The 27790-nt window shown below is 46.3% G+C and overlaps 2 protein-coding genes across 2 annotated transcripts in view; both read right to left on the bottom strand.

Moving 5' to 3' along the window:
* FAM71F1 (family with sequence similarity 71 member F1) overlaps nt 1–1501 on the bottom strand; it is an 11181-nt gene extending 9680 nt beyond the window's left edge. Inside the window, exon 1 of the mRNA XM_021699395.1 lies at nt 1253–1501. Coding sequence (XP_021555070.1) covers nt 1253–1501 — 249 coding nt within the window. The remainder of the gene's footprint in view (nt 1–1252) is intronic.
* A 15328-nt stretch (nt 1502–16829) lies between these two features.
* FAM71F2 (family with sequence similarity 71 member F2) lies at nt 16830–27196 on the bottom strand. Its single transcript, XM_021699357.1, has 5 exons — nt 27044–27196; nt 23605–23789; nt 22335–22584; nt 19579–19697; nt 16830–17219 (listed from the first exon to the last, which is right to left on the bottom strand). The coding sequence occupies exons 1-5, from the start codon at nt 27194–27196 to the stop codon at nt 17024–17026; spliced, it is 903 nt and encodes a 300-aa protein (XP_021555032.1). The 3' UTR covers nt 16830–17023.
* Between the last annotated feature and the right edge of the window lie 594 nt (nt 27197–27790).

The following is a 27790-nucleotide window of genomic DNA, read 5'->3' as shown; positions in this document are numbered from 1 at the left end:
ATCGAGCCCTGCATCGAGCCCTGCATCGAGCCCTGCATCGAGCCCTGCATCGAGCCCTGCATCGAGCCCTGCATCGGGCTCCCTCCTCGGCAGGAAGCCTGCTTCTCCCTCTCCCACTCCCCCTGCTTGTGTTCCTGCTCTCACTGTCTCTCTCTGTCAAATAAATACATAAATAAATAAAATCTTTAAACCTATGTTGGTTGAACAACGGTAAGAGTATTTACACTACCTCCTATCAACAATCGCCCACAAGAACCATAGCCCAGGAGTTCCTGGACCTGTGTCACATTTCTGTGACTCTTCCCCACACTGTTTCCTGGGTTTTCTTTGAAAAATTTGTCCTTAGGCCATTCTTTGAGGGGCCCTATTATCTCCTGCACTTTCCCTGAACTGTGAGGTCCCTTGCAGCTCCCAAGGTCTGCTTATTCTGGGTTCTACCTGGCCTGAGGAAAGGAAGGGCAGGCAAGGAAACAAAAATGCACAGAGGGGCCCCAGGATGGTGCAGTCGGTTAAGTGGCTGACTCCTCATTTCGGCTGAGGTCACGATCTTGGGGTCCTGGGATGGAGCCCCCAACCCCCCAGTCGTGGGATCTGTGCTCAGCGGGGAGTCTGCTTGAGATTCTTGCTCTCTCCCTCTCCCTCTGCCCTCCCTCTGCGCAGTGCACTCACATGCACTCTCTCAAATAAATAAATAAGTCTTTTTAAAAAAAATGCCCTGAGTGCCCGTTGTACTTGGGCCTTTGCTTCCTGTGTTTGCATAGAACAACCAGGTTGGTCCAACCCCTTTTATAATAGAGGAAACTGGGATTCGGGGCATGCAGGTCACTTGCACAGTGACACCTCATGAAAGCAGAGACTCTGAGCCCTGGTCCCTCTCGGGGGCCCGGCTCCTGTTCTTTCACCAATCAGCATTTCTGTTACAAACCCTCCAAGGGCAGCCCATTTCACTGCCTCTTTGTTCACCTCTTTGGGCTGACACCCTGGAGAAGGAAGCACATGGAGGGATTCAGATACCAAGTCCTCTACTCAGAGCAGAGAGCTCCTGACCTCTGTCCCCACGATGACAAGTGTCTGCAGAAGAAGCCCTGTCTGGGGCTCTGCAAGGTCAGGGTCAGATGCATTCCAGGCCCACTGACTTCTCCTTGCCCCAGTTCTCACTCCACTCCAGTCCCTGGGACAGACTCTCCTGGTCACATCTTGGGAACAGGTTGAGAAGAATCAAGGAGTGCCATTCTGAGCGACCCAAGAGTACCTGGACAAAGTTGCTTTCAAACACCACTGAGTCAGGAAATAGGTTGAATTCTGGAGAATGAAGCATCTGGCAGAGCAGTCCCTCCTCCACACCCAGGCCAACTCCAGGGTTTGGCTCCCCATCCACAGGCAAGAGGCCCCTGACTTCTTCCCAGGCATTCAGGGAAGGGAAGGTTGGAAAAGATCTTGTGACTTTTACTGTCTTCTTTGATTTCCACCGAGTCTTTCTCTGTGGAACTGATGACAACATTTCCGCACATGCTCAGGGGCCTGCTGCAAGTTTGCCCTGGTATCTCTCTCTTCCCTCCTGGCCCTGGGCAGCTAGCCAAGGCCTGGGACCGCCAATCAGCTCACAATGATGAATGGATGACATCATGAAAAAACCAGGGCAGGCCTGCAGGAAAGGGAAATGCAGAGGAGCCTCCCTTTGCCTCCAGAGGGCTTGTTTCTGCCCTGATATTCCCCAGCCCCTGTCTGGGGACATAGGGCCTCCAGAGCTTGCTGGGAAAGGGGTGAGCCAGGCAGGAAGCAAGGAAGGAAGGCTGCTGGGAGGCTATTTTCTTCCCTGACTTTCAACCCTCCCTTACTCTTAATGCAACCTACCCCAAGCAGTTTTATGTGCTGTTGTCTATTTAAAACCCAGCCTTTCCGAGCTGTGCATGAGGCGGGAACACAAAACACACCGGTTTATTCGCAGGAGCCTTTTCCATTTTGGAAGGAATTGCTGGGCCCTGCTCCATGCTCTGCTATGCCTGGGTGGTTACTTCTGCAGGCCTATTTCCCTTAGGAGGTCAAACTGAAGGAGGAGTCCAAGTAATTAGTTTCTTACCCAGAGGCTGGCTCTGTGAGGGTGCCCAGCTGAGAAGACTAGAACTGCGACAGGGCAGTTCTGCTAGATCAACAAAATGTTCCCCCTCTCAGAGAGTGACAGCATGCTCATCCTGGAATCAGAAGAAGCAAGAGCCCAAGTCCTGCAGTGGCTAGGTCAAGGACAAAGAAGGAAGCAGGCTGACCGCTGTTCAAGGGCACTTCGGGGAGAAATTGTATTCTAATTTGGACAAAATCCCAGAATTTGCTAAACGATGTATTATCTATCAAAATCAAAGGTGATCAGTTCAGAAAAGCAATTGGACTAACCAGTGTATGCGATGTACAAGCATGAAGATTTATTTTTCTATTTCATTAGCAAGTCAGAGAGGCAGCTGAAAGGTCATGAGGCCCTGCTGATCTGATTCCATCCGCCCCTCACCTGGCCGCTTCTAGTTTGCCCGGTTCAAGCACTGGAAACCACTCCGTGGTTGGTAAAGCAACTGTGGCATTCCTGTTCCTCGTTTTCTTTTGTTTATCACGTGGGACAAATGTCCTCCATGGAATAGTCTAAGGAGGGGGTCAAGAGACCCCGTCCTGAGGTTACCATTTCTCTGGAAGCAACACACATTCCAAACGTGATGGCAGCTAACACGCTGGTTTAAGTTAAAGCTTACCCACCACAGTCAAGCTCATTGGTCTAGCTATGTGGTTTGGATGTATTTGGCCATTGAGACAACCAAAAGTCCCCTTCGGTGGGGAAGATGATGTTTCCTGTTTTCTGTGCAAGCCTGTTTAGCCCACTTCTGTGGGATTGAAAGAGGCTTTAGCTCCCAGTCTAGAAAGTTAATTGTGAGGAAATGAGCTTTCGGCTCTAAACAAAATCCTAAGCAATAATCAAATGTCTTTTCCTACTTGCCCCCATCAAACCTCAAAAACTAGCACACTGAATCTTTTTAAAAACTATTTGACAGATGCTTAGCTGCCTTTCTCAATATCCATGCTCTCCATTTCTTTATTAATGATGGAATGTCTGATCTTTAGTTGGGCACAACTTTCTGGAATAAAAATTACATTTCCTGGCCTCCCTTACAGCTAGGTAAGGCCATGTGACTATGTTGTGGCCACAGAGATGTAAGCCCACCGTGCATCTGTGGTGAGGAAACATTGTAGGAAGGGGCATACTTTTTTCACTCCTTATTTTTTTCCTTCTGGCTGGAATAGAGACTTGATAGTGGGAGCTTGAGCAGCCCCTTTGGGCCATGAAGTGGCATTCTACTGACAGTAGCATGGCAAGATAAAAGGGCTGCAGTTCCTTGATGATCATAAAACTGCCATACTAGTCCTGCCTGGACTGTGTACCTCCAGACTTCTTTTATGTATCAGAGAAATAAATTTGGGTTTTCTGTCATATTGAGTCAGGCTTAAAACTTGCTGATACAAGGCTCCTGGGTGGCTCAGTAAGTTAAGTGTCTGCCTTCGGCTCAGGTCATGATCCCAGGGTCCTGGGTTGGAGCCCAACATGGGGCTCCCTGCCCAGTGGGGAGTCTGCTTCTCTTGCTCCTCTGCCCCCATCTCTCTCCCCACCACAGTGATCTTGTCTCCTTGGCAATGTTGGTAGCACTTTGGTTTGAGGCTAAAATCACTTACTAGTGTCAAATATCATTTCAAAGCTTGCTCAGGAGTGACCAGGATATCTGATTGTCAGTTGGGGCTGGACCAGGGTGCTGTGATGCTTAAAGCTTACACAATTTTGGAGACACTTAAAAATAAAAATACTGGATGGATGGGGCAATAGGGAGTTTTAGTTCAGGAAGATGACAAAGTTCTGGAGGTGGGGCGTGGTGATGGGCGCACAACAGTGTGAATGTACGTCATTCCACTGAATTGTCTGCTTGAAATGGTATATTTTATGTCTATTTTACTACAGTAAAACATTTCTAAAACATAACAAATAAAAAATCCCCACAAAAATGTGATACAAAATTGCCAGAAGCCCTCCTAGGGCCTTGGAAGTTTCCATGTGAACAAAGGGCCCTAAAGCATAAGCTTTATTATCTTCATGGCAAATCTGTCCCATTTAAATCTGTGTCACTATTTAAAAAAAAAAAACTATTACATAAGCAGGACATGTGCTTGTAGAACATCAGAAAATAGAGACAAGTTTAAAAAACAAACAGCATATTCTTACCTCCCAGAGAACATCACTGCAACAACCGTGTGTGTGTGTATGTGTGTGTGTGAGAGAGAGAGAGTGAGAGAGATTATGCTCTAAAAATTGTTTATAACTTTTTTATAACCTGTATTATTTAGCCAACACTTTCTACCTTTGTATTTTGGTATACTTTTCTCTCGTCTCATCTTACCTACTTTCTAGGCCATATTAAAATTTCTCCAATTAACTCCAATTATTCTTACAACTGATTTATCCAAATCGGTATTCAATCCAGGACCACACATTCTCCTTAAGTTTATTTTAATCTAGTACAGTCCTTTTTTAGGACACTTACTAGTGGAAGCAATTGAGGTAGTTGTCCTACAGAATATCTCACCTTCCGGATCTGTCTGGTTACTTCCTTGTGGTGTTTAGTTTGCTTGTCTAGCTACTATTTTTCCTGTGAAATAGAATTTATATCTAAAGAGCTGATGGAGGGACACCTGGGTGGCTCAGTCGGTTAAGCGTCTGCCTTCGACTCAGGTCATGATCCCAGGGTCCTGGGATCAAGTCCCACCCACATCAGGCTCCTTGCTTGGTGGGGAGCCTACTTCTCCCTCTGCTTGCCACTCCCCTTGCTTGTGCTCTCTCCCTCTCACTCTCTCTGACAAATAAATAAAATCTTAAAAAAATAAATAAATAAAGGGCTGATGGATTCAGGTATTTTTTTAAATTAAAATAGTCACTATTTCTTAGTAAAGAGCTACCATGGGATCTGTGTAAGATATTACCCTTCTCTCTCAAAGCATGTCCATAGGAAAATACATGGAAAGAATATATATCTGAAGAAAAATGATCCCAGGAAATAGAATAAAGTCCTTGACAAGAATCCTCTCTGTACTCTCAGGGGACCTTATAGTTCTCATGAAACAAGCAAGCAAACAAACAAAATCAGAGATACCAAAATAAGATGAAAAGGGGACCTGATGAGGTAAGCGGAAAAAGAAGAAGAAAAACCCACTCAGTATCTGACAGTCACATTAGAAGCCACAAGGTGACATGACAGCAAACCGAGTCAGTGACATGGTTAGCAGGTCAGAGACTATCACACAAAGTACAATAAAGAAGGGCAAGAGACAAAGAGAATGGAAAGAAAATGATAGCTATGGGAGACATTTATGTTGACCCAACATACAGATAGAGTCCCTGATGAAGAGGGAAAAAATGGAATTGAAAAAGTAGTCAAACACATAAAAGAAAAAGCCATTTCTGAAACAAAAGACCCAATCTGGCACACAAACAGATTTACTCTATTCCAGGTAAACTGAGTAAAGAAACCACTGAGACCAGTATAGCTTTTGTGAAGTTCCTAAATCTTAGGCACAACAAAAGCATCCTACTACAAATATCCAGATAGAAGAAGCAGACAATCTACCAAAGGAATAAAATGAGACTTTTTTCAGACTTCAGCAACTTTAGATGGCATGAGACAATGGAACGATGTGAAAGAATGTTGAGGAGAAAGGATATGACCCAATAATTCCACAAATGGGATTTACATTGAATGACATCCATTCAAGTGTAAAGGAAGCCAAAATAATCTTAAAACACTAAGCACACTGGGATAAATAAATCCATAAGCTGGTTCTTGGGGAAAAAAAAATTAGACTACTAGCTAACAGTTTAATTTTTTATAAAAGGAAGACACAGAACATACAATTTGAAATAAGAAAACACAAATAAGTGCAAATAACTTCAGGCTCCTGGGTAAAGGTAATGGCATGAGGCTTATATGAATTACTTATAGTCTAGGTAGTCAAAAGACATCAAAATATAGTGACTTAAAATAGAATTTTGATTCGCTCTTACACAGTAGTCCAAAGATAGGCAGTCCTGAGCTGGTGGAGTATCTCTGCCATTGTCAATATGGCACTCTCTGTCTCTGGGTTAAAGGTAGCTGCTGCAGCTCCTGCCATCACATTTGCATACTGGCCAGTGAGAAGGGGAAGGGGGGAGAGGAGGGCACATTCATTCCTTTTAAGGGCATGACCTAGAAATGGCATAATCACTTTTGCTCACATCCCATTGGTCGGAATTCAGTCACATGGCCACACCCAGGTGCAAGGGAAGCTGGGAAATGTAGCTTTTAGCTGGATGGCCATGAGCCCACCTAGAACTGGGGGGTTCTGTTATTTATTAATTAAGAATGAAGGCTATCAGTATACAATCAGCAGCCTCTGCAAAGAAGCCAGGTGACAGAATTACTCCCTCTGACATCCACAGTAAATACATTAATAGTTTTTTTAATGCCCAAAATCTAACCAGTAGCAACCTAACAAGAGGTTAAGTCATGGCCAAAAAATAGAACAGAAAATGTGGGTATGGTCTGATAACAGAGAAGGAAAGCTATTCAATAAAATTGTGTGTGTTCTCACAAATTACCCACACCTACTCCTATCCGTCCCCCCAAATTGGAGGGAGGTAGCGTGAGGGAGTGAGTAATCAGCTCAGAGAAAACAAGAGAAAAATTTGCAAGAGGAGAAGCCCCTGTTGATCACAGCACTACCTCAGGAGAAGCAGAAAAGCTCAGCTGGGCTCTCTGTTTTTCAGATCTTCAGGCTCAATTGACAGATTACCCCATGAGAACACGATATACCCCCAACTAGAGAAGACGACATTTTAAACACTGCCAGGAGAGAGCATAGCCCAGGTCCTCCTCACTGGACAGACAGTCCAGAAGAAACTGGAGATGAGAAGTGAGTTGGGGTGAAGGTCGAATTGGCAGGATGTGGCTGTGGGGCTGGGGAGGGGGCGGGAGAGAGCCTCAGGGGGTGATGGCACGGCTGGGATAGTCCTGGGGCGCAAGTGTGGGACCAGCAGAGCAAAGCAGCTTCGAGGAGCAGCCTCAGGGTGAGGTGGGGTAAAAAAAAAAAGTGGAGAGAGTGAAGTAGGCTAAATGTTGTGGTCAAAGTATCATCAAAGTCAGGAGGGCAATGTTGAGGAAAAGGTCAATGCTCCAATATAGTGCTTCGCAACCTTGTCACACCCAAATCCCCTTTTCATGACTAATACATTGTAACTCCCCCTTTACCATTCTGAAATAACATTCAGCAATTAAAACTTACCTATATATATTCTTTTAAAGACGATATGCTAGCCTAGTTAGATACAAAAGAAAAAAAAACTATAATAAAATAATATATGTTCCAATATATAAATGCTGGTGCATGACTCTATTAGAGGTTGAAATGAAATATAATCAGAAACTTGTACCCAGAATGCAGTAGTTACAAAAAAATTACAAAAAAAAAAAAAAAAAAAGACCTGTAAAGGTGTATAGAATTGGCTACTCGAAAACAGTAAAACTCCACTATAAATTGATAAGTGGGGTCCCAAATAGTCAATCGGGATGGAATGGTGTTACAGTGAAGTTAATGAAATGCTTGAGATAAGCCTGCTAGGCCACGAGGCTGGGCGCTGCGGATCCAATCCCCAGCCCTGAGGTCCCAGCCGCGGTGGGGCGCCACCTGGTGGCAGTTATCCGCTCTGCTACATAGACGTATGAAAGCAAGCGGGTTCTTGGGGCTGGCGGGCACCTTGACTTAGCAACTTGGCTGCGCTGAGCCTGCAACCAAAGGTCTCCATGAGGACGCTGACAGGCACGGGCACGATGGGAACGGACGCCTGTGAGGAGATGCCCAGAGGCTATTGTCCTCCTGCCCTCTGGACTTTGAGAATCACGAGCTGCCTGAAGCTCCTGCCAAGCTGTTCTGGGTTTTACTTTTCTCCTCTGTGAAGTATAGTTCATAAAAGCAGCCATCTCATACAATTATGAGAATCACATTTGATTGCTGATGAGGAGACACTTTTAAAAATGCAAAGCATTTACAGATGGAACGTCCTGAGGGCGCGTGTGTGACAATTTCATACCACTAGCTGTCACATTCTTCTTGCATCTAGGTATATCCCTTGAATGGCAGTGAAGGGAGGGAATGGTTGTGACAGAAATTCCTTTCCTTCTTTTGCAAGGCAAAGTGCCTGAGACTTCAGGGGGTTGTAAAACCATTTTAGAATAAACCATCTGTGACTATTTCTTTGCATGTCATGGACACGTGGTATGTTTCCTATTGCAAATATTAACAGTCAAAACCAGTGTTTTGTTTGGGCATAATTAGAATTTTTAGTGTTAATTAAAAAGAAACATTATCCACATCCCCAGTGGGGAAATTAATCTATCCTAAGTCAGGCAGGAGTCTGAGACAGAGCAAAAACCAGAACAGCCCCCTCTGAAAACATCTCTAGATTGATTATTTTGGGCTGTTTCCATTCAAGTTATAGCTTCTGTAAGTGGCCTTAGCCTTAAGAATTCTAAACGTTCATTTTTAAATGCTTGTTTATGAAGCTTTACCACTCCCAGTTGTTTCCCTGTTTTGAAACCAGTCTTGTGGATTTCTCAAGATTGAACCCTTGTGGGCTTCCCGGTTGTTTTCTGTTTTGGTTTGATTTTTACGCAGGGTAAGGAAGACTTTATTGCGTCGGGTGGGGCAGGGGGAGGCTATCACAATCGGTAGAGGGACCATTGTGATGGAATTTTGCAGCGGGGAGAGGCCTGGGGCTCAACTCCCAATGCAGCTGGGGGCAAGTGGGAATGTATAGCCCAGGGGCAGGACGGGGGGGAGCGGTCCTCCAGATGGAAAATCACTGAGGAAATCTCAGGAGTCAGGGGGATTCTTGCTGAAGATAAGACCTCTGTGTTTTGTTGTGTTTTCTAAATCAAAGGCCCTTGGTTCTGAGAGTTCTTCAGGGAATCCCTTGGTACCCTCAGGATGCAGGTCAGGACCACTCATTTCTACATTTCCCGTGTCCCCGAGATCTCTCCTTCCTCTACCTGCTGTCTCATCAATAACACTACAGTCTCTTTTTTTCCTGTAAGATTTATTTATTTGAGAGACAGGGAGAGCGCGCGCGCGTGAGGGGTGAGGGGCAGGGGGAGAAGCAGACTCCCAGCCGAGCAGGGAGCCCATGTGGGGCTCAATCCGGGATCATGACCTGAGCTGAAGGCAGACGCTCAACCGACTGAGCCACCCAGGCGCCCAGTAACACTAGAGTCTTAACTGACCAGCCGTTTGTTATTTTTCTTAAGATTTATAAGGGCATTTGTGAGGCTTTCATCTCAGTCCATCGCACATTTCAAGTGGGTCTGTCTTGGTATTATTCCTTGAGGACATTTTCTCTGAATTCCATTTCCGAAACTTTAAGATGCATTCTTACATTGTTTTGGCAATTGTTTTCGCAGATGTCCTATCCTGGTGGGCTCTAATTGACTCTGGATCACAATGTTTTGTTTCTTTTCTCTTTTAAATTGTGTGTTTATTGGCTATTAAAAGCTTTACTAATCCCTTATGCGGTGTGATTTTCACCTAAGAAATAGTTTCTGGAAAAAAAAAAAATGAAGAAGGAGTTTGAGACCTCAGTTTTAATGATAAGTCCATTCAGCAAAGGCCATAGTTTCTTCCGTGCTGGGAGGTGTGGGGGGTTGGGAAGGACACTGTGGGGCACCAGAGCCGGCTGTGGCAGAAATGGGTTTATTTAACACCCTTTAATTAGGTGTCTAGCAGGCACCAGGCACTGGAGGATACACAAATGACTAAGATACCGATGGCTGATATATTTGCCTACACAGCATCCACTTTTCTGGGAACAGCACCACATCAGTTAGACTTCATGGTTGTAGGCACAGAAACTGACAGGTCAACCTAAGCCACAGGGAATTCATCGGAAAACTATTGGCAGGTCTTTACCACAAATGGAAGTTAAGGGAACCAGGCTTGGGGGATAGGCAGGAGCCCAAAGAGAAGCAACAGACTGGAAGAAAGCCCAGCAAGGGTCATGTAGCCAGGGCGGCCTGGTCATGGCTCTGGAACAGGGTGAGGGTCCGTGGATGGAAACATACCGAGAGGAAACTTCAGGAGTAAGGGGGATGATATTCCTGCTCAGTATAGAGAATTCAGCTAAGTCCTTACAAGGGACCTGAAGAGTTAGCAGAGGGAGTGGTTCTGGAACTAGGAAAGCGTTGAGTAGAAGAGGCCACCATGAACCAAGCAGTTTCTTTCTGTTCAGGGACACAGCCCACCTTGATGTGGGAAACAAAGGCAAAAGAAAAATTAAATTTCCTTACTACCTATAGCCCACCGACAAGTCCTTGAAACAGGCAGAGTGACATTCCTCTAGGTACTCAGCTGCTTCCATTTAAGTACTTTGCTAAGGGCAAAAGTCAATCTTAGCACGACCACCAAGATCCCGTGAGTCTACTTTAACATGTAAAAGTTCCTTTGGAAACTTCCTTTAGCTCTATCCCCCAAGCATACGACTCACTGATATACATCTAAAGGGTTTCATGACTAGGGTTTTATTAGATGGTAATAAATGACCTTTTCCCAACAATAGCTAGCCTCCTCAAGGTCCTGGAAACCTTGCTTCCAAAATTCCTTAGAGACTTAGGCTATCCCTAACCCCCTCCCAAGCTGAGAGTATATAATCAGCCACTCCTTGGGACCCCAGTACAGCTCTTTCTGCCCACAGGTCCTGTCCTGGGGCTTTAATAACACCATCTTTTTGCACCAAAGATGTCTCAAGAATTCTTTCTTGACCATCAGCTCCAAACCCTAATATCTTTCCTACATCACACCTTCTGTGACTACAAGGCAAGGAGTCACTGTCTTCACCCCATTCTCCTCTCTCCTTCTGATCTCCTACCTGGATTTCCCACCGGCCAAACCCACCTGGACTCCAGAGGCAATGGGCCCTTCGATGTAGCCTAGACGGATCAGCTTAGAGAAGAGGCAGGAACCAGAGGAGTTCTGGGTCATGGAGAACAGGGAGAAAAAGGAGTGGATTTGGAGGGAGAAGGGAAGATGACAGGCACACGGAGGCCCAAGGCCCAAGCTAGGATTCCAGGGACATTGAGTGTAAAATGGATAAACACAAGGACAGAGAATATGGCAGCCACTTATTCATTACAGCGAGCGTCCCAAACAGAGTGTAGATTAAATCCATGCCCTGAGCGCTGCCCTGGGTCTGCCCTTTCCAGCCTTCCCCATTTCTTCAACGGCCTCTCTGATTCTGCAAGCCCTTCTCAAGCGACAGGACACACAACCCAAGCTCTTTCTGCCTCAGAGTCATCCCTGTTGCTTGCACCTGAAGAACTCCAATATACAGATTGGTACCAGAGCGGGGGTTGCAGGTTAGAGGTCCCCAGGGAGTTTATTACCCCAACAAGATGGCATTGAATGCAGCAAGATTCCATCCATATGCTGGGGTGAGAACTTGACTGTCAGTGGTCCACGGCTCATTAAATGACCAGTTGGTGGTAATTAGGACCATTTGATGACAGAGGGTATCTGCTGCAACTAGGTGCTTGCTGCCTTTGACAATATAAAGGGAATGAATTCCAGGACACTGGAGCACAATGGGGGCTTCGGGGCACCTGGGTGGCTCAGTCGGTTCTGCTCAGGTCATGATCCCAGGGTCCTGGAATCGAGTCCTGCATCCGGACTCCCTGCTCAGCGGAGAGTCTGCTTCTCCCTCTGCCCTCCCACCACTCATGATCTCTCTCTCTCTCTTAAAAATAAATAAAATCTTAAAAAAAAAAATGGGTGCGGGCGCCTGGGTGGCTCAGTTGGTTAAGCGACTGCCTTCAGCTCAGGTCATGATCCTGGAGTCCCGGGATCGAGTCCCGCATCGGGCTCCCTGCTCGGCAGGGAGCCTGCTTCTCCCTCTGACCCTCCCCCCTCTCATGTGCTCTCTGTCTCAAATAAATAAATAAAATCTTTAAAAAAAAAAAAAAAAAATGGGTGCTTATGATGACACTGAGTAACTTAAAAAGAACAAAAGTTAGGGGCGCCTGGGTGGCTCAGTTGTTAAGCGTCTGCCTTCGGCTCAGGTCATGATCCCAGGGTCCTGGGCTCGAGCCCCACATCAGGCTCCCTGCTCTGCAGGAAGCCTGCTTCTCCCTCTCCCACTCCCCCTGCTTGTGTTCCCTCTCTCGCTTCTCTCTCTGTCAAATAAATAAATAAAACTCTTTAAAAAAACCCAAAAAACAAAAGTTAAAAACATTGAGATTTGGGTCTCGGTTGTTGAATTACGAAGGCTGTCGAGGTCACAGCTTCCATCCAGTCTCTTGTGTAAAAGAGGCACAATGTAACAGGAGAGATTCCATCAACTGCAACAGGGATAGCAGAGAAGACCCGAAAGACCCAAACCTCTGGTCCTTTTGAACACTCCCCACTGCCCATCCCATGGGAGAGGAAGCCTTTCCCTCCTTGCAGGAGGGTGCTGAACATTCCCCTCCGTGTTACTAGGCCAGTAACCAGAATTCATTGCCACAATGCCCCAGCGGGTGTGAGTCGGTTAAGTATGGGAATCAGCATAGGGAAGAGAAAGTATTCACCCAGGAAAACATATTGAAGGAATTGGGCAATTTCTGTCTGTAAAGTCTGCGAATACTGATGAGAATAACTTTTAAGGCACTCCATCAAGAAGGGAGAGCATACTTTTAGAGAGGGCTGATTTTACTGATGTGGATGCTTTCACCAGAGATTACGTCATAATTGTGCTATTTCTCATAGCGCTGTATATATTTCTTACAGTTTGCTGTGTTGGCTGCAGCAAAGCTGGATTCAACCTGGTTCATATTAGAGAACAATGAGTGGCCAGAAATTCCTTGAAGCGATGTAGAAAAAGGAATTCAAAGCCTTTGGGAGACAAGAAAGTTGACTTGGATCTATCATGTACCTACTGCTGCCCTTGCCTGACACTGCCCCTTTAGAAGGTCCTGAATACTTGCACATCTCTTCAAGGTTTTGAGAAAGCACTAGAATGTTTAAGAGGCTCTCTTTAAGCTAGCGAATGGGCTCTGTAATCTCAGTGGAAAAAAAGAGAATTCTGGGGGCACTCAAGGACCAGAAGCATAGTTATGCATGATAATCAGAGCTGAGAATGGTTTGACCTTTCGAGATTCTGCGTTGTAGTTAATTAATCAAGGGTATTTGGGGACATTTTTCATGCCTTCTGGCTGCCTGTACTTCTTTTTGGGGATTTACGCATCATGAGTTTCACCTCCTCGGGAAGCCAGACCTTACTTTCTCAGCCGCCCTTTCAGCTCAGGTGCATCCTGTAAGCTGAATTCTGCCAAGCAGACTCACCTGCATGAGACCTTGACTTGGGTGTGAGCACCATAAGGAAGCTAGCACTGCGTGGAGATGTTTCTCGGGGCGGGGCAGGTAGCAGTAGAAGCATCTGATTTTAGAAGGCCAGGATGACAGCCTCCAGGCCAGGGCCACTAGTGGGAGCTGAAGTGTGCGTGCAACAGTGGGGCATGGGGTCTTTGTTGGAGCGGTCCTGCTGCCTGGCTGGGCTGTTGCTTCTTGTCCGGGCTGCGTAAGACTTCAAGCCATTTCTCTCTCACCTTTCCAGCTACTGGATATCCTTTGAGCTGTTCCTTTTATGCTTGAACTAGTGAGAGTTGGCTGTTGACAACTAGAAGATCAGAACTGAGTTAGGGTCTCTAGGAATAAAATGGAGAGGCAATGACTCAGGTCATTTGTATCATCAAATGAAAGCCGGCTCTAATGGATACAGTTAGAGAAGCAGGGCTGCCCACACTCCTCAGTCCTCACCCCGTGCTCACACCCCAGCTCCTTGGATGAAGGGAAGGCTGGGATCCCTAACCAGGGACCTATTACAAGCACCATAAACCGCCTACCATGAGCGTTCCTCCTAGGCATCCCGAAGAGAACTTGGGGCATTTACAGTGACACTATGCCCTCCTAAAAGGGAAATGCAGAGACTTTCAGGGACTATGGGATACTGACTCTGAGTTAACACCGACAGGGGACCCCAAATGCTACTGTATAGTCTGCCCATCAGAATGGAATCCTTCAGGCACAGTATTGAGTAAAAAACTGTTTCAAAGGAACACACAAAGTATGAAGCAATCTGTCTAAACTCTTCATCCCTCTCCCGAAACATGCAAGTGAGCAAAACTACCCACTTGGGCCTTGAAATCTGGCTTACTTAGCAAGGATGTGCGGAGATGCCTGAGGCCCGGGGCAGAGCGCCTCTCTGAACAGAGAGCAGAGTCACATTGTGGTGGACATTTGTTATTATCAGCCACCAGACATCTGATCTCCTAGCCGTTCTTTTGTGGCACCCCTCCATTTCCCTTGAGGAACCCCCCAGCCTGCTGCAGCATCGGATGAGATGTTTGATGAGCCACCCTTACCTGAATCCACGAAGCTCTTCTGATGTCCGCACATTCAGCAATGGCTCTTCAGCTATCCCGTCGAGTCTGTGAGCTAACTCCTACCCTTCCAATAAATTCCCTTTGGTTTAAATTAGAGTCAGCTCCTTTTTTGGGTAAAGAACTCTAATACAAAGCGGTATCTGTTCTTAGAGAGCTCCTAGTCCCACCAAAGCAATGGCCACGTAAACAACTGCAACGCTGTGAGAAAGGTTGAAACAGGCACACGCAGAGTGCTCTGCCCTTCCTGCGCAGAGCTCCCGCAGGAAGGGCAAGTATCGCGAGAGCAACAGGTAGATGCGCAAGGAACGAGACGTGCGTCGAGTGAAGGACGTGCCACACCCTTGCAGTACGGAAGCGGAAGTGCATGGGGCATTTAGTGTGGTGGACACAGGAGGTGCAAGGGAAGCAGCCTCTGGAAAGTGGAGCGGCTGGAGAAACAGGCCTGGTCATTTCCTATCAGAGAGTTTGTTGTTTTTTTTTTTTTTTGTAGAGAGTTTGTTTTTTATCAAGGGTGAGGCTGTAGTCAGATTTATGTTTCAGAAAGATTGCTCTTTAGCAGTGCAGAAGGGAAATGGATTGGGACGAAATCAGAGAGCCATCGGACTTTGGAGTTAGACTGGGTTCAGGTCTTGGCCCTGCTGCTTACTCCCTATATGACCTTGAGCAAGTTCTTGAACCTCTCTGTGGCTCACGTTCACATAAATGTGTTAGCAAGAGGATCTCCTCCCAGTGAGTTGTATGGATTAAGTGATCTTTGTAAGGTCTTAGCATAGGGTTGGGCACATGGTAAGTTGCTAATGAAGTTAGCTGCTATTGTTATAACCATGAGCGCTTGGGAGGCCAGCTGGGGTTATTACGGTAATCTAGGTGAGAGCGGATGGAGTCGTAAACCAAGGCAATAGAAGTGAGGGTGGGGGATCTCCTAAATGTTTGTAAACACGTGTATCAGTCGAGTGGTTGGCCATTCGTGCAGGGACACTTTGAGAATGGCGTGGGTACATATCGATAATGATCCTAGGACCACAGGCATAAATTGGGAAGCAAGGAAGGTCACCCTGCACATCAGCCTCTAAGTTCTGCTGCTAGATGTTCCTCACCAGCACCAGCAATGCTCAGCTTGACTGTAACAGGCTGGAAGGAAATGTGTTTTGTTTTAATTTTTATTGGAGACAAGAAGAAACCCACAAACATCAAGCATCCTCTCAGCTCTTGTCATTTCTGACCCGGTGGGGCCAGGATTTAGTGCTCAGCCCACCTGATTGTGTGCAGGGGAGGACGGCCATGATCTTCCTCCCTCGTCACTCTATCTCCTCTCATGTGAACTCTAGGAAAGAAGGGCTTCCAGCCTTGATTTGTAGACCCGTGGTTCAAACACCATGTCAACCTTAATGGCTTTCTTGTGTCTCCAGAATAGGGCTCAGTATCTCTTCTACATCCTCCCTCAAGGCAGGTAACCTGTCTCTCTCCCTCTCTCGAATTTACCCAGCATCCCGCCCAGTGTCTGACACCTAGCAGGGACCTAATAAATAGTTCCTGCATATTGTGGTAGTATTTTCCAAGTAAATATCTGCCATTGGTCCAGAGGCTGGCCCACGCTCCTGCTCGCCCCTCATGTGCACACACAGTTACTGTGTCTTCCAGGTTGCTTTCATTAGGTCCAGGGTGGGAAGAGTCAAGTCAGGTAGGCCTTCCAGTGACAGGTGGTCATCGTCATCCTTACCAGAAGCCATGTCTTTTTTTTTTTTTTAAAGATTTTATTTATTTATTTGAGACAGAGAGAATGAGATACAGAGAGCATGAGAGGGAGGAGGGTCGGAGGGAGAAGCAGACTCCCCGCCGAGCAGGGAGCCCGATGCGGGACTCGATCCCGGGACTCCAGGATCATGACCTGAGCCGAAGGCAGTCGCCCAACCAACTGAGCCACCCAGGCGCCCCAAGCCATATCTTTATTAGCAACCAAGGTTTGCATGGCCCAGGGTGAGCCTTCACAGCTTTACATGAACATGGGGATTGGGGTGGTAAAGACTCAATTTCTTGCTTGAGGTAAGTGAGGCCACACAAAGTTATCTCCCAATTGGTCAGCATAGTTCTCAAGATTTCTTTCCCTTTGGGCTGGTAGCAGTCCTGCCTCTGGTTCCCCCCACCCCTCTGAAAGAGGACCTTGGATTTCTGCCCTGGCTGTTTCCTCTGGACTGGATTTCTGGGCTTTTCTTGGCTGCTTTGGGGTTTCAAAGGAGTAGACAGAACATTTTCCCCACTTATTTCCCTAAGGGGTGAGCTCCTGCTCCTAATTAGTCCATCCCCAGCCCGAAGCCCCACAGAGCACAACTTATAACAATTAGGAACTCACTTGGAGGTTTATTGGTGGAAGTACAGCAGCACTTTGTTATAAACATCATCATACCTCTCCCATGGTCTTTGGCCCACAGTGGGAAAACAGCATTATAGGAGGTTGTCGCAAGTTCACGGAATGAAGCTAGGGAAGATCACCCTGTTTGGGCTAGGTGTCAGGGTCCCAAAAGGTTCTCTCCTAGGGAACTGGCAACAGGAGCTTGCAGGAAGTGCCCATCTGGATTCTCTTGTTCCCAGAGGCTGTGGCTCAAGGTGGCTCTCATGGGTATATTCAAGTTGATTGGAGATGCCACTGGGGAGGGTATCTTGTAGCTGTCCAATTTGTCTGTTTTGATGGCAACGTTGGTGTTACTATTGGAGCCCAGGAATTTGGGGGTCATTGTAAGCAATAAAAGAAAAAGAAAGCATTGTTAAGAATTTAATTTAAAAACCGTTTTTAAATTATGTCTTTTCCAGGGCGCCTGGGTGGCTCAGTTGGTTAAGCGACTGCCTTCGGCTCAGGTCATGATCCTGGAGTCCCGGGATCGAGTCCCGCATCGGGCTCCCTGCTCGGTAGGGAGTCTGCTTCTCCCTCTGACCCTCCCCCCTCTCATGCTCTCTGTCTCTCACTCTCTCTCTCAAATAAATAAATAAAATCTTTTAAAAAAAAAAAAAAAAATTATGTCTTTTCCAGTACAGGTGCCTTCAGCATAGATGGGAACGTGGCAATGATGGCCAGTGACAACATGTGTATGTGGTGGGATGTATCAAGAGTGACTTGAACAGAGAAAGCCAAGCAGGAGGGAGGCTCAAGCTAAGGCCTGCTCTGCTGGACTGGAACAGACTCCCCTCCAAACCTTAAGTGTCGCTTTTATGTGTTGAGAACCTCATGTGTTAAGTAAGACTCAAAGGCAAGATCTGAGCCCACTGGGATCAGCCTGAGGCCCACTATAACCTGCCGGGCAGCAGCAGAAAGCCAAAGAAAACCTTAAGACAGTTCTCCAAAAACAGTAATAACTTAACAAAAAGTCACAGCCACTTAGTGTGTCTAGATAAACACAGAGTGTAGCTAAATTTCTTAAAATTTTGATTCTAAGTGAGACACATGCTTATTTTCTTTCTTTAAGCTCTTCCTTTATTTATCCTTTCATTTCTCTTAAGGCATTATCTGCTTTGTTTGCTCTTGTATTCTCTCTGGTTTAGGCTTCGTTTTGGAAATAATCGTTTCTTTAAAAATGTCTGATTCTTTCCTCGGTTTTATCACCACATTTATAAATCTTCTGAGTTGTGTTGTTCTTTCATATATTCTATCACTTTCTTAATTTCTTTCAGCTCATTTTGAAATGCTGGGTTGTAGTTTTCATTTGTTTTGCAAGGCATGTCTTTTTAGTGTGTTTTTGTTGTCTGTAAGCTTTTGCTATGCTTCATATACTCCTTTTTTCCTTATATAATTTTGTGTGGGGGTTTGATTACTATCCTTTTCTGACGGTTATTTTTAATGTGAAATGGTTTTCCTGAACTTTCTGGAATGAGGGTAGGTCAAGGTAGCTTTCTGGTTTGGGCTCCAGAGCTCCCTCTTGTGTTGTTCTTGTGAAGTGTTTATGGCCTAGTACTTCTTATGATTCTGGGGGGCTGTGTTGCTGTCTCCTGTCTTTAGCTTTAAAATAAGCCCTGCCCAAGAGGACTCCCTTAAAGGGCTATGACAGCTAGTGCCTGGGTGGTGTGGATGCCCGCAGAGCCGGAGCCTGAGGGGGGGCGTGGCCAGATGAAAGGAAGACGTCAGAGCATCACCAGAGCTGCAGTGAGGGGTGGGGGTGGGGGAGTGTCAGGTATGGGACTCCAAAGAACCCAAGAAAGCTCATAAGAGAAAAAGTGAGCTTTAAAATTAGGAAACAGAACAAGAGGAGTGACAACCCAGTCCCCACTATGGAGGACCATCTGAACACGAGGCCAGGTTGAGGGAACCTGTGAACAGTTCAGAGTTTTGATAATTATCAGGCACCAGACATTTTAATTTCAGAATTGATGCTGCTTTTGCAATTTAAAGGGACCAAAGGATCTTTTATATTTTAAGGGGGAGCCCATATGCTTATGGGGCCTGTCAGAGAACCAGCTTTTATCTCGGGGCAAGAAGAAAGCTTCTCCCACTGAAAAAAATATAAAGGGAAGACAAAAATAAATTTACATTTTGATGATACCCTTCAGGTCGTACTTGTTCAACGTATTGGTTGCATGATTTGCTTTTGTTTTCCATCACTTGTTGCACAGAGTCCCATACAATTACTTAGCAAATGGTGTTGGAGCCATTTCTGCTTTGGGTTACTGTCTATTCTGTCCATTTTACAGAACAGATAAGTGAGGCAAAGAGAACTCAGAATTGTCTCACCCAGGGGACCCTGGTGAGCTGGGACTGGAGACAGTCAATATCTAACTCCCTGAGTCTGCTTTATTAGCTTACCCTTCTTTGAATTAATTTACTCATCCCTCATCCCTTTTATTGAGCACTGTTTATGAAAACACTGCAGTTTGCCTAGGAAATATTCAGACCAATCAGCCACAGACCCTGTTTTCAAGGACAGGCTTATAATAAAACTGAGGGGAGAAGCTGTATGCATAATTGTCTAGAATAAAAAGAAGGAACTGAGCTAGTTTGGCGGAGGGTGTCACTGACCCCACCCACAGCTCAGTGCCACAGGAAAGGATGTTGCAGGTTCTTGCCTGGATGACCCACCTGTCTGCTGTGAGCTGGGGTCTTCCTGAGATATTTGAGAAACTGTCACTGGTCTGCTCAGCCGCCAACAGCATGAAGTTTTCGCTGGGCTGAGTGGATGACGAGAGGCTGCTTTCAGGCTGGGTGGAGAAATTTACAGTCAGAGGACCAGGTCTGCACTCTGAGAGTTTGTGGCCTCCTCGGGCCAGAACTTTGAAGGAACTCACTTGAATCTTCCAGCCTACACCCGGGCACCTGTTCCTTAAGCATTAAGCTCCAGGATCATCAGACCACATTGGGCCCCTGGCAGGATCGCCTCCTCCCCTCTCTGATGGGCTGCTATGGCTACTGCTCGGGAACATTTAGAAACCCGGCCAGCAGAGCTGTCAGGCTGACTTTGGAAGTTAGTGAGAGCATACCTAAAGACTGCAACTAAAATGAGAGGAGGAAAGTGTTTAGATTCTGAAACCTTGGGGCGCCTGGGTGGCTCAGTCGGTTAAGCGTCTGCCTTCAGCTCAGGTCATGATCCCAAGGGTCCTGGGATCGAGCCCCGCATTGGGCTCCCTGCTCCACGGGAAGCCTGCTTCTCCCTCTCCCACTCCCCCTGCTTGTGTTCCCTCTCTCTCTGTGCCTCTCTCTCTGTCAAATAAAATCTTAAAATAGACTCTGAAACCTGAAGGTGTTAGGCAATCCAGCTGATCAAGCTCTTTCTGTGCCTCTACCCTAAGCAGGTCCGGGACAAGCCTTCTGTGTGTCAAAAGGCATGGGGGTGGGCAGGAGCCTCAAATAAACTGAAAGGGAAAAGCAGATCCTTGCAGAAACTTGTGATTAAGGGGCTAAAATTCTTTTTTTTTTTTTTGAAGATTTTATTTATTTATTTGAGAGAGAGAGAGAGCACAAGAGGGGGAAGTGGGAGAGGGAGAAGCAGACTCCCTGCCGAGCAGGGAGCCCGATGCGGGACTCGATCCCGGGACTCCAGGATCATGACCTGAGCCGAAGGCAGTTGCTTAACCAACTGAGCCACCCAGGCGCCCCTGATTTTTTTTTTTTAAAGATTTTATTTATTTATTTGACAGAGAGAGAGAGACAGCGAGAGAGGGAACACAAGCAGGGGGAATGGGAGAGGGAGAAGCAGGCTTCTTGCCGAGCAGGGAGCCCGATGCGGGGCTGGATCCCAGGACCCTGGGATCATGACCTGAGCTGAAGGCAGACGCTTAAGGACTGAGCCACCCAGGCGCCCCAAGGGGTTAAAATTCTTGATGTATAAAAAGCTTTATTTTACAAATCAATTTAGAAAAACACAAAGCTGCCAATAGAAAAATAGCCAAAGAACACAATAGACAATGCAAAAAGAAATATATGTATATAACAATGTTCAAACTCACTGAAAATCAAAGAGCTGCTACTTTTTTTACCTATCGTGTTAGAATATTTATTAAAATGTGTACTTCTCAATTGTGATAAGGATACAGTGACACACTCATTGGAGCGAGTATACTTTGGCATGAGCTTCCTGGAAATAATCTGGCCATATATAAAGAGCCTTAAAAATGTTCATACCCTTTGAATTCTGCTTCTAATAATCTATCCTGAGAAAACAATCAGAAATGTGGACCATACACATAAATGCTTGTTTTAGAATCGCTTACAGTAATGAAAAGTTAGAAACAACTCTAAATGGCTGATAATAGGAGAATGGCGATATGAATTTTAATGCATTCATACAACTACTGAACAGCATGGAATTATCAAAATGATGTGCGTAAAGACCTTTAAAAAGAAATGGGAAAATGCCTCTGATATAATCTAAGTTGAAAAAACAGCAACATTCAGAAACATATATTTAATATCCTCAAATATATAATTAAAAATTAATTTTAAATGGAAGACTGTTAAGAAAACGAATGAACATAGGGGGAAAAAAAAAGAAAGGCAAACCAGGAAACAGACTCATAACTATAGAGAACAAACTGAGGGTTGCTGGAGGGGAGGTGGGGGGGGCAGGGATGAGTTAAAAGATGATGGGGATTAAGGAGGACACTTGTGATGAGCACCCGGTGTTGTAGGTATATGATGAATCACTAAATTCTACAGCTGAAACTAGTATTACACTATATGCTAACTAACTGGAATTTAAATAAAAGCTTGGAGAAAGAAAAAATAATAATATAAAGAGAAAGAAAGAAAGAAAGAAAAAGAAAGAAAGAGAAAGAAAGAAAGAAATACCTGGATTAGATGGACTCCAAGTTTAATCTAGCCTCTAACCTTTAAAGAATAAATGTTTTCAAAGTTTTAAAATACTGAACAATGTGAAAGCACATGCAAAATTCTTTAGTTGATATGAAGAAGACAGTATAACTTTAATGCCAAAATCTAATAAAGATCAAACAAAAAAAGAAAATAAATAAAACGGAAGACTGGAAGGAAGTATGCCAGAATGTTCCAAGTGATTGCTTGGGGTTGGAGAGAAGTGGGAGCGATTTTTCTGTAATTTTCTAATTTTCTTCATTGAACATTATTCTTTTATATACTGGGGGGATAAAAACAACAGAAAGCAATTTTTAAGTGAGCTAAGCACTTTATAGCTCTTTTTTAGGAAAAGTAAATGAATTTGCTTTTTATGTTTGTAGACCTCGGTTTGGTGTGTATGTGTCATTGGCCCTTGAAAATGAAGTCTGCCCCTACAACGCTAGACTTTAATATCCAGCAGTGCTCTGAGGCGCTGTGCTCCCCATCCCCCCTCACCCCAGCGGGTCTTGGTGGGAGGCCCCACTTACTGTTGTTCTAGTGGAGCTGTTGGACATTTTGGGCACCAGGCAGTGAGTGAACTGGATTCTTGGGTCTTTGGTGGTGATGGACAGACCTTTCTGCAGAATTTTCACCAAGCGGATCCAGAACTGAAACACAGCTTCTGGGTGTTTTTTGTGGAGCCTCAGGTAGTAGATCTTTTCAGTCACTGTCCTAACCCGCAGGATGCGTTGGAGCCGGTCATAGATTTGTAGCTCCACAAACTTCAGGGGGAGAATCCTAGACACAATCAGGAAATTCCCATAGGGAGGAGCTCACCGGTTCAATCAACCATGCTGTGCCCACCTAGTGCTTGGCCCAACCTCACTAGGCTCCCACCACTGCCTGGGGGATGCCCCAGGAGGTCGCTCGTGGCCCTGAAGTGGGAACGATTGCTAAGACCGACTCTTCTCTGACTTCCAGGGCCTTTGTCACTAAAGAACCTGCCCACATCAATAATAATGGCAGATAGTCGATGTGTAACATCTCATTCAATCCTCACAACAACCCTTTGATGAAAGATACTAATTCCATTTTACAGATGTTGAAACTGAGGGTCAGAACAGCTAACTGATTTGCCCAAGTTTAGATCTGCATAAGTAATTGCTTCTCGGCCTTTTGGCTAAGATCAAGTGTAGATCTGCGTAAGTAGGACCTGGAACTGAGGTGTTCTGACTCCATTTCCAGATCTTCTCCCTATATCCTGGTTAACTGTGTTGACAGAGTAAAGAAGGATGGATGTCCTATACATCTGGTATTATTTATTTTTTTTTTAATTTTAACACTCCATAATCCCAACTGACTTTCATACCCCTCACCTTTTTTTGGGGGGGGGGAAGCCCTAAGTCTATAAATGTAAATAAATTTGTACATCTATAAATATAAATGAAGACAATGTAAATATATAAATAAAAATATAAGTAAAGAATATGTATAAATAAATCAATATAAATAAATATTAAATAAATCAATAAGTCAATGTAAATAAATCAAATAAATAAATAAGCAAACAAATAAATAAATAAATGGAAGCCAAGATCCTTCAAGACCAGGCTGAGACAGGGACGCGTGCTCTGTACCCCACAGCACCAAGCACAGTGCCTGGTACACCCAGACCCTAAAGAAATGCTTGTTAAATTAATGAGGGAATTCTACATAGTTTATACATGAACACACTGCCCTTTCTTTTATCTAAAATCCAGCTGCAAAAGAATGTGGTCTTCTGGCCCCTTCCGGCCCCTCCCTCCAGTCTTTCTTTACCTGCTGAGGGTGACCACGGGAGCACAGTCAGGTGTGGTCCAGGAGGAAAACTGACCCTGGGGCCAGGTGACGTTGGCCATCAGGAGGACGTTGGGGAGTGGCAGGGAGGGCACTGAGGAGGTCACCCCGAGGATCACAGTGGTAGACCCTTCATAGACATCCATCCAGCTTCCGGGCTTAGTGACCTAGAAATCAGCCCCAGGTACATGGGTCAGAGAGAAGCGGAAGACAAGGGTGCAAGAATAGAGAGGCTAGGAAGCAGCACTTCAACTTGGTGACATGCTTCGAGCCCCTGTGCTTCTTGAAGGTGTGCGGCACACTGGGCTGGGCCATGACCAGCATCCATCCTTTCTGTGGGTCTCCCCAAATAGACCAGCTCACTGGTAGCAGGAAACTGTGTTGCCCTTCTTTGTGTCCTCTGCATTATCTAGCTTTTTTTTTTTTTTTTTTTTTTTTTAAAGATTTTATTTATTTATTTGAGAGAGAGAATGAGAGAGAGCACATGAGAGGGGGGAGGGGCAGAGGGAGAAGCAGACTCCCTGCCGAGCAGGGAGCCCGATGCGGGACTTGATCCCGGGACTCCAGGATCATGACCTGAGCCGAAGGCAGTCGCTTAACCAACTGAGCCACCCAGGCGCCCTGCATTATCTAGCTTTAAAGATTTTATTTATTTATTTATTTACTTATTTTTTTTGAGATGGGAGAGAGTGGGGGAGGGGCAGGGGGAGGAAGAGGGACAAGCAGACTTCTGCGCAGAGCGGGGAGCCCTATGTGGGGCTCCATCTCATGCCCCTGAGATCATGACTTGAGCCCAGATCAAGAGTTGGATGCTTAACCAACTGAGCCAACCGGGTGCTCCTGCATTATCTAACTTTAAAAAGATGCATTAGTAAGAAAAAGCTGAAAGGCATTAAAATTTTATTCCTCCATCCTTGGGTAGAAGAAGCCAGCAAGGCTTCCAATGATCTGGAAGGGAGATTATATAAAGAAAGCTCCAGAAGAGGAAGAGAGGGAGGAAAGAGCTGTTGAATGGGGAAGACCCAAGCAGCCCAATGTGAGGGAGGTTTGGGGAGCTTTCTGCAAGGTGAGGGAGGGCCCAGCTTGTTGCTGGATCTTAAGTGAAATAAGAACCTGTTCTCTTGCAGCACCTGAGGCTGGGGCAGGACAGGGAGACTGGATGCTTGGCACTGGGCACAGCGTTTCAGCTAAGACACCCCCACTTCACTGTCCAGGACAGGCAGAGAAGCCTCCAAGGAACCACAGGGACCAGGGTAAGGACATTTGAGGGGGTTTCCCTATGTTCCCAAGACCAGAGGGACTTCTCCCAATGTTCTAGACTTTGTAGGACCATCAGAACCATTTCACAGCCATGGTGGAACTGGGGACAAGGGGAAAGCCCCAGGAAGGACTGAATTTAAGTTCCCACAAAGCTGACTAGAAGGTGCCCCTAGAAAAGTGAGTTTTTATTTTGAAGGAAAAAAAAACATTTCTTGGAGCCCATGTTGTAGAATGAGATTCATATGTATTATAAAACACAGGGGGCTGCATACATTGAGTAAGTGATAAATAAACGTTTGTGGGTGATGTTTCTTAGAGGTGATGGCAGAGATTCTGAGGAGCAGGGAGAAAGGGAATCACCTAACTGTGTGGGTTGGATCCTTTCAAGTAAACTTTTTTAAAGATTTATCTATTTGAGAGAGAGGGAGCATGAGTGGGAGGGGCAGAGGGAGAGGGAGAGAGAATCTCAAGCAGACTCTGTGCTGAGCACAGAGCCCAGGGCTGGGCTCAATCCCATGACCCTGAGATCACGACCAGAGCAGAAACCACGAATAGGATGCTCAACCGACGGCACCACCCAAGTGCCCCTCAAGTAAACGTTTAACTCCCCCATGGGGCAGCTTTGGCAGGCAGGCTTTCCTGCTCCCTGGTACGGTCTGAGTTTCCTGCTGCCTGAGTCACTACGTGTCTACCCAGAGAATCTTTTCATTTCAGGTCAAAGAGAACATATTCAGAGAATAAACCTCCTGCCAAAACATCACACCCCAATAGAAATGACTGGAATCTGGATTTCCCACGTCACTGCTCCTTCTCCACCAAGACTGTGTTAGGAAGGAGCACACCCCCAGGTGGCCCGCTGATGGCCCCACTCCGCAGCCCCCTTGGGCAGCACAGGAACCAGGGAGCGCCCGGAGCCATGAAGTGGCTGGCTGGAATCTGAGGGACTTTGTCAGGGAGTAGCTCACTGTTGTATGAAGGCATCTCCAAATCAAGCTCAGATTGTCTCCACTCTCTCCTGTAAGTCCTCGCTGCTTTGTGACTCCATCACAGGGATTCCTGACTGCAGACCCTCCCTGTGCACTTCAGCCTCCGGCCTTCGCCCTGGGACTTGAAGTTCCTTGGCCTGGAATGTCCTCCCCCTGCTCTTCCACTTACCAAAGTCTCAACGATACTTCAAAGAATGACTTAACCTCCCTCTTCTGGGGAGCCTTCTTCAACTGCCCAAGTCCCAAGAGTGTTCTGAACCCCCTAAACACTGGCACCCCCTCTCTCTGCTCATGCTTTAGGGATCAGCTGGTCCAAACCACCTGACAGAGCTTTCTTAGCAGTTACCATTTTATAACATACCCTTTAAATTGACAAAGTCATAAGCTCCTTGGCAGGGACACTATCGGATCTCTCTACACCTCCTGCCCCACATGCAGCACACAGCTTGCTGACTGAGGGGCTGGTTCTGCCACACCTGCAGAGAGCACGGGAGGTCCAGCTAGACCTCTAGAGGGAGGCGGGCAGACCCTCAATAAGATGTCATTTTTTAATTTTTTAAGTAAAATCTACCCCCAATGTGGGGCTTGAACTCATGACCCCAAGACCAAGAGTCGCATGCTCCACCGACTGAGCCAGCCACATATCCCAAACTATGTTAAAATGACCGCCCCATACTCTCAATGGTCCCATGCTTCCCAGGCCAAAAATGCTCACTTCCATTGGCTGTATCACCACCCTTTAGGGGATGTAGAATCTGGGCAAGGCGATTCTAGGGGCTTGGCTCTCAAACAAGGCTATTTCTAAACCATCCCGGAGAGAGGAGTTTGGGTTTCAGAGCAGGGATTCTGACAGCAACCTTCATTCCCTCTAATCCAGCATCCCTTCCCTGGTGGCCCTGGGAGGGTGCCCATGGACACTGCATGGAGAGTGAGCTCTGATGGGCCCTTTTGCAGCGTGTAATTCTGTTTCCTGAAAGCATATGACCTGCGGGGAGCCCCACGAGGCCTTGGGCACAAACTGAGCTGAACTTGGGATCCAGACCCTCTGGTTGTCTCTAGCCATAGCAGCTTCCTTCTCCCTAGGGCTTTCAGAGGCCACAGCATTTTTGGATCAACCCTCTGGAGCAAGTTTTGGAAAGGGAAAGGGAGCGGGCTCTGAGCTGCCACGGGGGTACCTGGATAAAGTTGCTTTCAAACACCACCGAGTCGGAGAACAAGTTGAATTCTGGAGAATGAATCAGTTGACAAAGAAGGCCATCTTCCACCCCAAGTTCCACTCCAGGGCCTGGTTCCCTGACCTCAGGTGGGAGGCCCCTAATTTTACTCATTGGTTCTTGGAAAGAACGGGCTGGGGACCATCTCTGGGGCTCCACGCAGACCCAGCCCAATTCCGAGGTGTTGGTGTGACCACTACTCCCCCACACCTCCGCAGCTCCACTTCCCCTCCTGACTTACAGGCTGTCCACCAGGCCAGGGAGGGCCTGTCGGCTCACAATGACAGGCATGACATCAAGGAATGTGATAGGTAACAACAGGAAAGGAAAAATAGAAAAGGCAAGGAAGGATTGGGGGTGAGCAGGGCTTTTCTTCTCCCCTTTCCTATGCACTACACACTAGCAGTAATGTAGTCTTAGTCCATTTTCCCTCAATCTCTCTGTATCCACGAGGAAAATGACTGCCCCATGGTTATGCCAAGAGAGCAGTGAGCTGGCCAGAACAGCAAGGCAGGCTCTCAGGAAGCCCATAGCCTTCAATCCTCTCCCCCCATGGGGGAGCCCATCACAAAAACTCTCTCTGAGTGAACTGATCGCCTAAAGTCAGGCCCTCACCTGGCCAGAGGAGCTCAGGACAGAGGCAAGCAATTCACCCCAATCTTTCCTACCCCATTTCATGGGATAAATGAGAATTTTTTTTTTAAACCA

Source organism: Neomonachus schauinslandi, chromosome 12 (assembly GCF_002201575.2).
Source record: "Neomonachus schauinslandi chromosome 12, ASM220157v2, whole genome shotgun sequence".
Classification (NCBI taxonomy): Eukaryota; Metazoa; Chordata; class Mammalia; order Carnivora; family Phocidae; genus Neomonachus; species Neomonachus schauinslandi.
This window is presented reverse-complemented; position numbering and strand designations above follow the sequence as displayed.